Source organism: Oryzias melastigma, linkage group LG24 (genome assembly GCF_002922805.2).
Source record: "Oryzias melastigma strain HK-1 linkage group LG24, ASM292280v2, whole genome shotgun sequence".
In the NCBI taxonomy this organism is placed as follows: domain Eukaryota; kingdom Metazoa; phylum Chordata; class Actinopteri; order Beloniformes; family Adrianichthyidae; genus Oryzias; species Oryzias melastigma.
This window is the reverse complement of record NC_050535.1, coordinates 11,797,392-11,812,868: the sequence shown is the minus strand read 5'-3', so window position 1 is coordinate 11,812,868 and position 15,477 is coordinate 11,797,392. Positions and strand designations below refer to the sequence as shown.

Genomic DNA, 15,477 nt, shown 5'->3' with positions numbered 1-15,477 from the left:
CTGCTTGGTCCACAGCAGTAAAGCAGTCTAATGTTACAGACGTTTCTATGGATGCCTTTATTTCTACGACTTCTGCCTGCTTTGGGTCTATAGTAGGAATAACCACATTTAGCTTCTGTCTAATATTTGAGATTTTATTATCAAAGATAATACTACTACTACTCTATCCTGCTCTCTAATATTGTTACACCAGTGCCTGACCTCTGCTTGAATGACCCTACTTTAGCTCTGTGGACTTTTAGCTGTGTTTGTCATCCTGTCTGTGCAAATAAACCCACTTCACATGGAACCAGCCGTCTGCCTGTTTATTTATACAGTCTATTTGCAAATCTATTTATGGAAGTGCCTCTTGTGATGGCTGACATAAAAAGACACTAAAATTTTTCTCTCAGGATTCTTAAAATGTCACTATTCTCACTGCTGTGTATGTTAAACTGAAATTGATCTGACCATCAACCCCAATTTTATATTTAAGTATCATAAAACATATAGAATAAATACATAGATGTGCTGTGTGTGTACCGATTGGCGGTGAGTAAAATCAACTACATGACTAAATAAACTAACATCCATCAGTCAGACTATTAGAGAAATAGAAGGCAGTTTTTTTTCAGATTGAGATTTGACAATGTCTACATCAAAACAAGTATACACTACTTTAGTCTGAGAACATGGACAAAATTTTTAAAATCAGCAATTGTCCCGTGATCTAAAAAGTGTATTAGTCTGTTAAAAAACGGGGTTACAAAAAAGGGTTTCAAAACATTGTTCAGGGCTTTTGGACACAAAAAAGCCATATCCTAGAAGAAGGAAACTTAGAATAGGGGAGAACAGGCAGTGAATTGACCAAAATTACTCTTTGAAAGCATGAGACAAGCCAAAGGTTCTGCATATTGCCAAATTCATAAAAAAAAAAAAAAAACCTTTGGACTATTGCTGTGATGCAACAGTCCAATTTGTTGGGAATGCAGTTTTTAAAAAAAAATGCAATGGTCTCTTGTTGACCATAACAGTTACGTTCAAAAAATAACGCCAATAGATGAAATCCACTAAATTGTAATCTTTATTTGTTGCAAAAATAACAACAGACAGCAAAAGGTGATCTACAGTATGGCTAGGAAGCACTTTAAATCTAAAGCCGCTCAACAAAGTAATTTTCTAATTTCTTAAACTGAGACCATTAAAAATGGATTTGTAATTGTGATGCTTCCTATTCTGAGCATGAAACAGCACAGAGTTTATGAGGCAAAGGGCTGAGAGTTATGCCTCCACATGGAGTCAGACACAGTTCCTCTTCTGAAACTCCAGGTGGCGGAGTGAAACGGAAATGCTGCAGGAGGGTGGTGAAGAACATGAAGACCTCCATCCTGGCCAGACTTTCTCCAAGACAAATCCTACGACCTGGAAGAATGAAAGAAAACAATACATGTTTTTTTCCCTTAATAATGGAGCTCAATGGTGACAAATGAGTTCAACCAAACCTGCAGAAAATGGAATAAAGGCATCCCGCTTTACAAACTTCCCATCTTTGTCCAGGAAGTGCTTCGGATAAAAGGTATCTGGCTTCTCCCACTCATTGGGATCATGGAGGACAGAAGTTAGAAGTGGAAACACAGTTGTTCCCTAAAGTAAACACAATACAGAAAATGACCAAACCATTTTGATGTAACATATTGTTGCAATTTGCTTCATTTGGTCCATCCTTTCATCCCTTTTGGGGTCATAGGACTCCTGGAACAAACCCAGCTACTGTTGTAAGACAATGGGATACACCCTGAACAGGTCACCAGTCTGTTTCTAGGTCACTTACAGTATTTACACACACACTCACATGGTAAAAGGTTGATGGTGTATACTTGTATAGTGCTTTACTACCTTCATAGAAGGGTGACTTCACAGTCACAGTCCCATTCACCCATTTACACACATATTCATACACTGATGGCAGCTCTGACCAACATACAGACAGACTGTCAAACGTACAGACAGATGGAACATCCCACAACTCCCATAAGGGTCCCAGTTGGAATTTGAACCAAAGCTTTCATGCTGAGAGCAAGAACAAACCACTTGATTGGCATCCCCTACCCTGAAATGAAGTTTACTGGACTCTCCAGATTTCAAAGTCAACTCAGAACTACCACAATGTTTTTTCATGACATCAGTTTGCTTTATCACATTGTTCTGTTCTTTAGGTCCGACCTTCTTAATAAAGTAGCCTTGAAAATGGATGTCCTTGGAGGTTTTATGAGGAAGAGCAGTGGGGAGGATGCTGGCCACTCTCTGGGTCTCGTGAATAACAGCGTCGATAAAAGGCAGATTCTTCCTGTCTGTAACTTGAATCGGACGATCGCCAATGACCCTTCTCAGCTCATCCCGGACCTGGTCTGCAAAATAACTTTCATTACACACCCCTATAATGGTGATTTGTAGTTGAAAAACATTGTATTTGAGTCATGGCAAACTTCGTCAGCTCACCTTGTATTTTTGGGTACTTAGCCATAAGCAGAAGACAAAACCTCAGTGTTGCTGATGTTGTTTCAGTACCAGCAGCAAACAGATTGAGGACTGTAATCAAAAGGTTTTCATCGTTGAAGGAGCTGTTAGTGATCCCAGAGTCCTGTACACAAACATACAGCTGTCTTTATTCCTGCAGCAGTGGAGTGTTGTAAAACGTTAAATGCTAAAACTCTGACCTCTAGGGTTTGCCTTTTGACGAAAAATGCATCCACAAATCCTCGGCTCATCTGAGGGTTCAGGGTCTCTTTCAAATGACGGAAAATGCTTCTGTTCTGTTTCTTGATGGCATCTGAATACTCATGGACTACCCTTCGGCTTCCAACCCACTTGAAGAGCCACGGCACCATGTTGTAAGCCTTTGAAATGTCACAGATATCACTGACAGTTCAGTTGAGATCATTTCTGTGTTAATTTAACAGAAGTTTGTTCTAAAAACCATAATACCTGGAGGGTGGAAGATCCAATGAGTTGAATGGTTCTGTTTGTTTGATCCACCATTGTTGTGAATTTTGGATCGTCATATTCAAACCTGCTGCCGTACACCATTGAGCATATGATGTTAGACACTGCATAGTTCACTGGTTTAGTTGTGTCAAAAGCGTTTCCTGTGGGCGAAAAATGATGGGAAATGTAGTTAACACATTGATTAAATCTCCTGCATTCATTGACTATATACGAGAACTTGACTGAGTGACCTTTCCCACTCAAATTCCAAACAGGAAGTACCCACTAGCTCCAAGAAACCCCAAAATTAACCTCCATTGATAAATAAAGAGTTAATACTTAGATCATATATTTGTCAGAGCAACCATTCTTGCTCTGCTACTACACATTCTAGCTAATTCCATTTTTTTCTTGATATTTCTTCTTTATTGCAGGTTATTCCATTTATAAACTGGCTGATCAGTTGCATTAGTAAAACCATGAGGTGTGTGCTGGTCCCTGTATCCAACATTTAAAATGTTTGACAGACTGATGACTGATTACTGACATCATCTGGCTTCAACATGGCGCCATCCGTATCGTGACAAAATGGCCACTGAATTGACTTAATTTTGTTGGAGATGGAACCAAGTCATTTTCTTTGGGTGATATCACACTCACTCAAACACAGTCAATGGGTTCAGTTACAAAGGATTGGTACCTTTGAATTTTTTTAAAACTTCTAGAAGATACTGACACTCCTCAGTAATTTTGTCTTCACACGCTTTCTTGCCCATGCCAAAGTCTCGCATGTTGGTTAAGGCAAAACGTCGCATTTCTCTCCAGGTGTCCCCGTTTGTCCACAAAACCCCTAAGATGAAACAGAAATAGAGCATGGAGGGACTGCGAAAAAATAGAAATTAAAAAAAGAAAGAAAGAACGAAAATTGCAGGGGAAGTTTTGGCTTTTTTCTCATCCTTACCATGTCCTTTGCTTAATTCATGGAATATATGAGGTATGGATCTTTCTCCAAACTCTTCATCACGGTTGATAAGTGCATTTTTTACCGTCTTGTAGCCTGCCAGGACAACAACTTTTTGGCCTCCCAAGAACACGGTGAACACAGGTCCATATGTCCTGGAGAACTAGAAACACGAGTTATATGGGGCACACACACACACACACCCCCCCCCCCACACACACACACAAGAAAAATGACCAATGAGGCTAAATGACCTGAAAGCAAAAACCGGAAAAATAGTATAGAGGCAAATGTAACCCAGTACCATCAAGGCAAGCTGAAACACCTGGCCATGCTTTTATTGTGGAGGGTCCCAAACACTATTTAAGCTCCAAGTTGATGGATGAACTTCCTGCTTCCTGCTGCCTGCTTTCAGCTTTCAGCTGCCTGCTTTCAGCTTTCAGCTTTCAGCTGCAGCTGCTGCCTGCTTTCAGCTGCAGCTGCAGCAGCTAGCATTTGACCACAACTTGATAACTGGCAAACCATCTCCTTAGATACCCATTGATCTGGCATGACTCAGTGCTTCGGTTTTGTCATGTTCTGTTTCCCCTGTCAGTCTCACCACATTCAGGTTAACCATCCACAGCTGTCTTCATTTAGTTAATCAACATCAGTGTATTTAAGTGTCTGGTTTTCAGTTTCTCATTGTCAGGTCATCTGCTCATTTACGTTCTGTCATGGCACTGGTTTGTTCAAGTTCAAGTTTAAGTTGATTTAGTAAATGTTTGTTTCTGCCACCAAGTCTGGTCTCCTGCATTTGGGTCCTCCACCACAATCCCTGACATGATCACCTCATCGGTGAGTGTTGCGATCGCGATTAGGTTACTGTTTTTCTTGACAACACAATCAAAAACACAATCACTCCAGGCTAAATGCTAACCTCACATGGTTTATCCAAACATTTCACTTCCTTTGATTTTGTTTAAATTCATGGCTGAGATTTTTCCTTCTAATTTGTTCAATTTTCCATTTTGTTTCAGACAAGTTTCATACATTTGATGAAAAAAAGGGGAAAAAAACACTCTATTTGAAATTAGATTCCTTGAATAACTGTTTTTTAAGTGTTCCTGGGGGGAAAAAAAACATTTAAATGGAATGAAAGTGCACTATGTTTTGAAATGAAACCCTTGAATCAAATATAATCATATTTTAAGAAGTTTGGACTGAATAGTTACACTTTTTCTTCCTACAAACGTAACTTTGTAAGTTAACTAATCCTTGATTTAGTTGTTTAATTATTGCCTTCACTGTGGTTAAACTGTCTTCGTCGTGATTCTCATTTTGACATTTTCTAACTCATCCTTGATCAGGTTTTTTTTGTTGTGTGTATTCTTCTGATGTCCCAAATCGATGGCGAGCTACTCAACCTGAATCAAGCTGGACTATAAACATCTCATCAATCTGCAATAGAGCCCAACGGATTATCACCACACTCATTGCAGTGAAATTCTCAAGATTCATGAACTTGGACACTTCAAACCACCTTCATACCCCACAATCTTCCTCCTCAGCCTTTGTCCCTATTTTGTATTTGACTTATTTTTTTATTTTTTTCCTTCAATACAATCGATTGAAATCTTTATCAGTCTTTGTGTTTCATTCACGCACCTTTGGCTCCTTGAAACGAACCTTTTCTGCTCATGTCAGTGCGTCTAGCCTCGTTTTAAACGAGTTACACAAACACAAGATTGTCAAAGAGTAGGAAATAGAACATCCATCCATCCTTAAAAGCTGCAAAACCCCTTTATACCTAAACCACAGTTCCAGTGTTCACACTCTGAATTACTTTTTAACTGTTTTTGCGGTCAAAGTAAATCAGCTTGTTCTGTCACAGCTTTTGGAAAACGGCTTTGCGCTATTATGCAACACTCTACATTAGTAATGCGTTGCACATAATCACAACACTGATATGCATAGCCAGTAATCTATACGTGAGAATTGGCTAATTCCCTTTAATTGCAAAAATGGTTGAAGAGTTAGTGTGTCAAAGAGCGTGTTATTTCAGTGTCACCGCCGACGTCTCTGATGTTAAAGGATGAATACATTTTGGGGTCACCGGTCTGCAGGAGCCAACCGAGGCGTGAGTTAGGTAAAGCTGGGGTATACTCTGAACATATTGTGACAAGAACCTGCAGCGTCACTGTGTGGATGACGCAACAGCCAGCACAGGTGATGATCATTTTCACCTGATGATGAACTGATTAAAAGGGGAGCAGTGAGGATCTTCGCGAGAGCATTCTGCCAGAGCTGCCAGCCACTCAACCTTGCGGGGAGGGTGCCGCTCGCTGCTGTTTAGGGCTGCCGGCGGTGAAGACAGGTAGCGAGGAGGAGCTGTTCCAGCGCGAGGAGGGGAGGCTGGACGCCTTCTTTAGAAAGAGCAGGGCCGGGACTAGGAGTGAGCTGGTTGCCGGTGCTCCGACCTCATCCGTCTGCCACCACGTGACATTGCAGCCCAGACGCTGCTGATCATCTCCGCCGCCCGGAGCAGTCATACCCCGGGAAGCCGGACGGCGCTGAAGCTCAGACCCCCGGGGGAGGGGTCCCGCCAGCTGGCGAGCTAAGTAACACTTCCTCCCACACGCCTATTTTAAAGACTCCTGTTGTTTTAGTGCATCTGATCATTTTATGGGGAGGGTTGGCCCGCAGGGATTTTAGTTCCCCTTTTAGGTCTGGGTGTTTGCATGCAGTTTGTAGTGCCTCAGCTAGAGGGTGTTTTATTATTGCTGTGAAGTTGAACTTGTCACTGTGGTTTTTACGGGACTCTATTTATTCTGCATGCTTCCCTCCCCCACTGTTTTAGGAGTTGCTGTTTTAGCGTTTTTAATAAAGCACATTATATTTTAAGTAACGTCTCTTGTGATTCCTGGCTTCTGACTGACAGGATCATTCCCTGTCGGGGAACCCCCACAAAACATTACAATATCATCATCCTGTCCCTCTCAGAGCAGGCGTTGCAGAGTTCCAACAGCTAAATGCTAACTACCTATTACTACCTATATGATAAATTTCCCCAAATGTCACACTTTTTTTTTCTGTTAAAACTTAATAGGGCATATCTACATTGTAACGATCCAAAACACTGGACGAAGTCCATATGTCATTGGTTACAACAGAAGACTGGACTACTTCACCAATATAGAAAATAAAGAACCACAACTACCACGAGACACTTCAAGCTCTTAACAATGAAAAAGAAGGCAATAAAGGTTTTAAAAACTGGGATAAGTAAGCTTTGAACAGGATCATTTAGTGGCCTTCTGTTATTTTAAAATGGCCAAAAGACATTTTTGACAGTAAATTACTAACCCTCTAACTATGAGCAGGAAAAAAAGGTTTTCGTGTTATCATTCATTTTCTCTAGCAAATTACCAAGAAATCAAAATGTATTCCAGGGTATGTAAACTTTTGAGCACAACTGTATAAAATAAGGTTTACAGACAAAAAAACGTAAGTAGCATCAATTAAATAACAGAATCTTAGAGCAAAAATGTATCCTAAAAGGTGCATAGATCTATGCTAACAATTTGTCAGTAAATTAAAAAAGCTCTCTATGTGGTATAAATGCAAACAAATGTTCATCCAAACATTTCTCAAAATCTAACTCTTTCTGGAACAATCCAAATCTTACCTCCTCGAATGTTTTATAGGGTCTTTTCAGGTCAATCTGCAACAAATTCCCAATAATAGGAAGTGGTCTGGGTCCTGGTGGCTCCTCTGCATGCTGCCCTGAACTGAAGATGAAGTTAGAAATGAAGTAAATGACCAAGACGGCCAGAAATCCCACCAGGGAAATCGAAGTGTAAGATTGGAGTAAAAGATCTAAAATCTGCATGTTTTTGTGTTTTAAATCAAACGGCGTCTTCTAGATGATCTAGATGTTATGATCTGATGAGGCTGCTGCTGACATATAAAGCAGCACCAGGATAATGTGGAGTATGGGAAAGGTCGTCAGTAAGAGCAGTAAATCATTACACATACAGCAGATAACAGCTTTTTTTTCCCAATCTGACCATAAAACTTAGTCAGAAACACAAATCTGAATTTTTACTTTTTTCTGAGATAAGCACAGGTTGTTATGATTAAGATTATGATTATTTTCTTAAAGTACAAGCTGGTCTGTTGCTTCAACTGGTTGACACATTGGTCAAAGACGGTCAATCAGTAATATAAAAAGTACAGCTTTGAGTTCATCCAGAAATTCTTGCATAATTGCTTCACTATTTGTTGCTTCCAGCTGTGTCAAAGTTGATTTGACAGTAAAGTCAGAAATCTTTTAGCTGTATGATAAAATCATGCAGTCGTTCACTTTTGTAGATTAATTTGACTGTACATTTAAAAATGAATCTATCCAAACTATGTATTTTTAATAAAAGTACAATCTAGTCTAAAAGCACTGTACAAGCAGACTTAGGTGGGAAGTTTACTTATACAAGTGTCTGGGCCCATAGAGGGTCGAAGAGACGATTGGCTACATCGTTCAAGCAATCACTGCTAATTAAGTATGTGAATGCGCATTTTAGGCTTAAATATTAAAAACTCCCCTATTTATGCTTCACTGCGCACATTTTTAGGACCATTTTCAGGCTCTACATACAAAATGGGCATCCATTGAAAGCGTTTATTGAACACGTCTATTGAACATGCATTGAAAGTTATGTAATAATAGTCAGTCTGTTACAAAAAATAGAAGAAAAAGAAACCCTACAGTTTATAAACAAAAGAAATGTGGATAAAGTTCATAACAGAGCAGCTGAAGAAGCATATACTGAGTACAGGAAAGACACAAACACATCATATCCTCTTTATGACACTTCTCACAGTAAAAATAGACTTCTTTTTATGACACTAAACTGATCAACTATTGAGATTTTATTGATCTTTAACTTTAAAAACAACATTAAATGTATTCTTTTGTTTCATTTTTACCTTCCTTAACTTAATTTAATATTTTTTGTCTTCTGTTCAGTCTCATTTACATCACTCACAAATGTATTCACACTAAAGTTATTAAGTGGGTGGAGCCAAGACTTTATTTTCTATGTAGTCATCTTCAAAGAGGACATGAACATTTTTAGCAAGAGACCAACGAAGTAAGAATGACTCTACGACTGGAATTAATCATTATTTTCATGCTTCAGTCTGGAGGTAAAATATTTGAAATAGTCATTCAAATAGTTGAATAATACGTCTTAAAATAATTGTAATACTTTTGATTTTCACAAATAGCGTGTCTACTGTGTATATTACAAGATTTTTAAGCATACAAATGTGTTTTATGAAAGTAAGTTATTAGTAACATAAAGGTAATTTAATAATATATTTTATTTTTTTCAAAAATAATATATATATATATATATATATATATATATATAAATAATTTTAAAGAAAAGGAAATTTGGCTTGATTAGTTTTGTAAACAGACTTTTAAATAAAGCTAATACAAAATTCAGCCTTAAAAGTTACTCTTATCTCAGTTATGCTTATTTGATTGCTGCCAGTTGAAGCTGTGCAGATGGTGAAGAAAAGTCATAAAGTTTTAATTAAATGACTTTCTTAAGCTAAAATCACTTTTCTAAGGCAAAAACAATAACCTGAAAAGAGTTCAAATATTTTAATTAATCCAAATTAAATTATGAATTGAAAGTAAATGCTTCATCTAAGTATCTGAAAGAGGTAGATATTAGAGGAAAGTAAACATTGTTGTTCAGACTGTGTATTTCTTCTCTGTATCTTTAAACATGAAATTTAAATAAATTATTCTGATTATAAATTTCTGTTTCGTCTTGTTTTTCCTGCAGGAATCAGTGAAAAATTTGAATATCTCTTCAAAGAAGTTGGAGAGGACGTCCTGTTACCTTGTGATGTTGATAGGAGCTCAAACCAATGCTCTGATATGAAATGGCTGTACGGCAGACGTGTATTCAGTCGTTCCAAAATATTAACTAATGAAAATGATGTCCAGAGTTCAGCTGGAGCTTCCAGACTAAGTGTGAACAGTAACTACTCTCTGACCATCAGAAACATCACTGATAAAGATGTTGGCCAATATGTCTGTCGGTGCGGGGATTTGAGCAACTTGGACACTGTGAGGTATCTTAATATTTTGAGCGGTGAGTATTTTAACTTGAATAATTCTGTGACTACATGAATGTCAATTTTCTGATCTGATCCAAAAAAAAAAAAAAAAAAAAAAAAAGCTCAAACCCTGAAGAGACACTAACATGATAACTTATTTAATTATTTCTGTTAGAAAACTGTCAAAACGCTAACAAAGCATGTTTATTATGAGAGATGTGAGAGTCGACTCATGGGAGGATATTCATTTGCATGTTAATGTATTAAATAGGTTGAATTGAATCAATAAACAGTAAAGATCTCTCATTATTGCTGATTAAAGAGGCGAGCAAACTGTTTAAGAATTCCTATTTTATTAAAAATGACAAACTTTACATCAGTTTTATTGATCTTAGTAAATACTGACAACATTTTACATTTAAAAGTTAATTAAATGTTAATTTTAAATTCAAAACACAGGAATTTATGACCTTAAGATGTTCTTTATGTTTTAGTCTCTTCATTTCCATCAGATGTCAATGGACGAGTCAACCTAACTTGCTCTTTGAAGAGTTACGATGAACCTGATGCTTGTCGTCGAGGCCGCATCGTCTGGGTGGATGAGGCCAGAACTGAACTGTCTGGTAAAAATGCTGAGTTTGAGACTGTCAGGCAGAAAAATTGTGTTTCTGTTGTGACTGTGAAACACCAGAGTGAAAAGAAAAGATTCACCTGCCAGTTTGTTAGGAACAAGAAGACTGCCGTCTACAGTCTTACAGGTAAGTCTGTTTTAGGGTTTTTGCTATATATTCAAATAGGGATTTAACAAGTAAATGTGTTTTGACGGCAAATATAAAATAAAATAAAAAAACATAGAGAAGAAGAGAAAAAAAATGAAATAAAGGTACATGTTATTTTTTTTTTTCCCTTGAAGAGTAAAAAGTTTTGTAGTTTGTTTAACATAAATGTAATTTCAGTCACAGAAAAAACAGATTAAAAAAAATCTGCATCAAAACAAAACTCTAATATTAATGTTTATTTAACAAACAATAAATTGACATGACTTTGAGTCTTTTGATTGAATAGTTGGTTTAGACATAATGGTGATTATTTTGATTTAACTAAAGGGAGATGTAGAGAGTTGTTGTTGTTGATTTGTTTATATGTTGCGACCCCATTGTGGCATCATTGTAACAGAAACATTTCTGTTTTCTGTTTTCTGTGATCAACTTGGTTTACGATTTTGTCCTCTTAATTTTATTTTCAATGAAAAATTGTCTGAGTCTTTATGGATTAAACTTAAAATGATGTTTTAATTTGCTTTTTTGTTAGTTTTTTTACTCTGTCAGCCATATTTGATAGTTTAAACATCACAAAGACCTGCAATTTGTGCTAATGTAAGAAGCACTTTTTGACTCATGTCCATTTTAGGATGAAAAAAAAAACGTTCTTGATCTGAGTTAAAGATCTGTTTCTATAGAAAGATAAAACAAAAAAAAGCGACTTCCTTTAGGACATATATTTTCTAACTAAACCGTTTAATGTAACAAAAATAGAAGCAGAGTCACCAACTTTTTGTGCTTCATCTTTATTTACGTAAACTTGTGGCTTTAAATTGTCAAAAACTCAAATGACTAAGTGGTTAGAGCCGAGACTTAATTTTAGTTAGATCATCACTAAAGAGGAAATCAAATCTAGAAAAATAGTTTGATGTCAGTTAGGAAGAAATAGTTTTCAATAAAATTAATTATGTATACCCCTTAATAACATGAGTAAAAACTTGGCAGATTTTTTAATTTATATATTTAGTGATTTTATTAGTGACTGAGTTTGTTCTTTTCTCTCCTGCAGACATCAGTGGACAAACTGAACGTCTCTATCACAGAGTTGGAGAGGACGTCATTTTACCTTGTAGAGCTAAATCCTCCTCTTCCTCATGCTCTGATGTTACCTGGATGTACCAGAAAGATCCAAATGCAGCATTTAAACTCAAAGTACACAATAAAACAGTTCTCCAGAGTCCATATGGAGCTTCCAGGCTGAGTGTGAGCAGTAACTGCTCTCTGCTGATCAGAAACATCACTGAGGAAGATGCTGGTCTATATGTCTGTCGGGAGAAGCACGACTCTGACACCAATGTCTATCTTAATACTTTGAGCAGTGAGTATATTTTAAATAATTCTGTGACTTCATGAAGAGTATTTATGTTGTTAAAACAAATGAAAATAGTTTATCTGAATATTTTCTAAAATCTAAAACGGTAAAATCTGCTCTTTATTTGGAACATCAGGTAAATGTATCACTGTCAAGACACAAGATTGAGAAACTTTTCTGTTTTTGTTTATTTTGTTTTCCTTCAGCTTCTAAAGAAGTTCAACCAAGAGGATATGGAGATATCACATTACTGTGTTCACTGAATAGATACAATAAAAGAATTCCCTGTAAAGAGAACAGCATCATCTGGAGGGATGAGAGAGGATCTCATCTGACTGGTGAAGGTGTTTGGTTTGAGTTTAGAGGACAAACAAACTGTGTTTCTGTTCTGACTGTGAAACATCAGAGTGGAAACAACAAAAGATTCACCTGCCAGTTTATTGAGGACAACAAAGTGAAGATTGATGCTGTCTATGTTCTAGATATTTCAGGTAAAACTGTTTTTTATCATTTTTATCCACAAAGTTTTAAAAGTCATTGTCATACACATATATTTTAGCTTATGGTAAATCTTTTATCTGCAGATCTTCCTGGTCATAACTTCATCCTCATGGTTGGATCAGTGGTGAAGGTGGTGTTGATGTTTCTGGGTTTGGTTGCTGCTCTGATCTACATGTACAGGAGGAGAACCAAAGAGAATGAAGAGCAGAGAACTAGAACAAGTACACTCACTCTTTTACTCTTCACCATTATCTGATATTTCATGTCTCTCCCAGTTCCTGTAAAGAACTTACGTTAGTCAGAAAGATTTGATTTTTACTTTTGAAATTGTGAAAAAATTGCTTGATCTTTTTCTCGTTTTTCTAGGAGGAACCTTCTATGATGATGATGAAGATGTCATGTGAAGAAGAGATGCGGGAAACTCCTCTAATTAAAACAAAATGACTATTTTTCTTTCTTTCTTTTAACCTTTTCATTGAATTAATACACATATGTTACTTTATCTATTTTTTATTTTTTTGTTCTTATTATTTCTTGATTCGTTTTTTTAAATCTCTTTTGACATCAAATTCAGTGAAGAAACTGTATTTGTTGGAACTTTTTTCTAAATCAAAAATTAATTAATTAAAAACAGTAAAGTATTTTTTTAAAAATCAAACTATTCCACATATTACCCAACAAAGCAGAATGTGTTTGTGATCCGCTTGTTTATAGCATTTATCTTATTTACAGAACACAATAAATCTTTGCTATCATTCAAAATACTGTTTCCAACATTTACATTATTAAAGCTTTAATGGCAGAATGCAATAAACAAATGTTTAGTGTTTGGGTAAATACTTCATTAGAACTTTGCAGCACTAATAATGTATCTGTTTGAAAGGTTAGAAATAGACTAAGATCTTAGCAAACACAATGACACGTTAAAGTTTTTCAACATCCTCTTGTTAATCAAGGTCTCTGGAAAACCTTTATCATTTGTGAGGATTTCATACTTTGATCTGGTTTTCAGCGGTCACACCGGTTTCAGGTTGTTCATGATTCGTAACTGTCTTTATTTCAAATACTGATCCTCTGTGTCTCTGGTTTTCAGTTCTTCGTGGTCAGGTCTTCTTCTTTTCAGCTTTTTGTTTCTTTATGGGTTTCTGTCATGTTACATTAAATATTTAAGTTTCTACTATCCATCCATCCATTTTCTAATCCTGCTGTATCATTTTCTGGTTTGTAGAGCTGCTGGAACCTGTTCCATCATTTGTCATTTAACCTATGACACATATTTTAGATACTGCTGTTCAATATGTCTTATATATGTTTCTTTTCAAGAAGAGCATACAGCATTTACACTACAGCTACAGTATGTTGGAGTTTCTTTTTTTTATTTTTAATGCAATTATTTTTTACTTTTAATTCAAATATTGGATTTTGACCATCCTGTTGTTGGTCCTAAAAAGAAAAAAATATAGTCAACTCCTACTGGAACACTTGACCTTAAACATCTAATGATTTCAGCTCATTTGCTCAGAACTCACTCTCCTTGCAAGGTTTCTATAGCAACCTGCTCAGTCGGCACAAACCTGGGAAATTTTGAATTTGTCGTTTTATTGGAGATTGTTTTAGAGAAAACAGAGCTGGAGCAATATAGATATCTGGATATACATTTTTCAGTGGCTGGTGTTTGGTTACAGAAATAAAAATAAAAAAAATATGGGAAATTCCTTTCCAAGGCAGCAGGTGGCAGCACAAGAAATTACCTAAAGTTCTTGGGGTGGTGATTCTGTAGCATCATAACATCCAGCAAGACAAGTGGAGTGAATCAATTTGTTGAACAAATGTTTATCGGGTTCCATTAACACCAGATTTTTTGAAACCCTTGTGCTATCCAAGGTATGTTGACGGTAGGAATGGGGTCATCTGGACCAAACAAGACAGACAGTGCGCTGAACTTTTTTTTTTTGTTTATTTTTTTTTACTGGTGTCAGTAGCAGGCATAAAGTTCTTTATCATGGGATGGATAACACGTCAATGTAAGGCTGGGATCCTCTGGACCTCATAAGATAGCACAAAGGTAAAAAAAAAAAAAAAGTCACCAAAAAACAAAAATATGAGAACAAAAGAACACATCATCTGCCTGGAAAACTACATTCAGGATTTCTATGACAAAATTGTTATAGGGAAGACAAATTTCAACAAATCTTTACTTTAGCGTCTAATCTAAAAACTGGATTTAATGTTTTAAAAAAGTGTTTATCCTGCAAATCTACAACAGATGTTTATCTAAAGGAGAATTTGGAAGAGTAACACATTTCAACTGAGTCTATCAATTCCCATGAAATAAACAAAATATTTTACCTGTTTAACCATAGACAATGTGAGAAATCTTTCTGAAAATAAACAGTAAATAAATGTTGTTACCCAGTTTCAAGACACAGAGAATGGATTCCAATAAGACTTATGAGTCAAAAACTCAACTTTTAGAGTTTTACTTGCAGAACACCAGTAACAGAGGCACATTTGCATCTACAGACTGAGGTAATGCTGTAACCCTTCGAGTTTACATGTAGGTTTACTCACATACATCAAATACCATAGCATTTCTATTTTTGGTTTGATAATATTGATTAACACATTTAAATGATAATTTTGAATAAATCTATTTTTATTTTCTCAACAGCCAGGTTTAAAAAAAAAAAAGTATTGTTCAAAAAAAGAGAATAAAACTAGGCAGCTCCTTTTTACAGGAATAAAAGATGACTGACTTGCTTATGCAATTACAGTCATGTCAATTGCTGCTTTGACATGAGACA

The 15,477-nt window shown here is 36.3% G+C and overlaps 2 protein-coding genes and 1 long non-coding RNA gene across 5 annotated transcripts in view; 2 read left to right on the top strand and 1 right to left on the bottom strand.

Annotated features, from left to right (window-relative positions):
* Positions 1–14,376, top strand: part of LOC112158150 — a 60,144-nt gene extending 45,768 nt beyond the window's left edge. Inside the window, exons 1-2 of one of the 2 annotated variants that reach the window (XR_004947287.1) lie at positions 12,391–12,663; positions 12,757–14,376. Coding sequence is in view for 1 of the 2 variants with exons in the window: in XM_036210602.1 (XP_036066495.1) it covers positions 12,757–12,929 (173 nt within the window). In the remaining variant the exon portion in view is untranslated. Of the gene's footprint in view, positions 1–12,390; positions 12,664–12,756 lie in introns of those variants that run through there. The other variant, XM_036210602.1, reaches the window with a different exon arrangement.
* LOC112158358 (cytochrome P450 2K4) lies at positions 1,046–7,887 on the bottom strand. 2 transcript variants are annotated; one of them, XM_024291665.2, is made up of 9 exons: positions 7,593–7,887; positions 3,926–4,088; positions 3,665–3,814; positions 2,965–3,125; positions 2,697–2,876; positions 2,479–2,620; positions 2,203–2,387; positions 1,482–1,623; positions 1,046–1,401 (listed from the first exon to the last, which is right to left on the bottom strand). In XM_024291665.2, the coding sequence occupies exons 1-9, from the start codon at positions 7,794–7,796 to the stop codon at positions 1,211–1,213; spliced, it is 1,518 nt and encodes a 505-aa protein (XP_024147433.1). In that variant the 5' UTR covers positions 7,797–7,887; the 3' UTR covers positions 1,046–1,210. The 2 variants fall into 2 exon arrangements, with proteins under 2 accessions (XP_024147433.1, XP_024147434.1); XM_024291666.2 differs by lacking the exon at positions 7,593–7,887 and adding an exon at positions 4,230–4,247.
* Positions 4,648–5,544, top strand: LOC118598173. Its single transcript, XR_004947290.1, has 2 exons — positions 4,648–4,762; positions 5,275–5,544. It is a non-coding gene; the product is annotated as an uncharacterized LOC118598173 (long non-coding RNA).
* Positions 14,377–15,477: the final 1,101 nt, after the last annotated feature.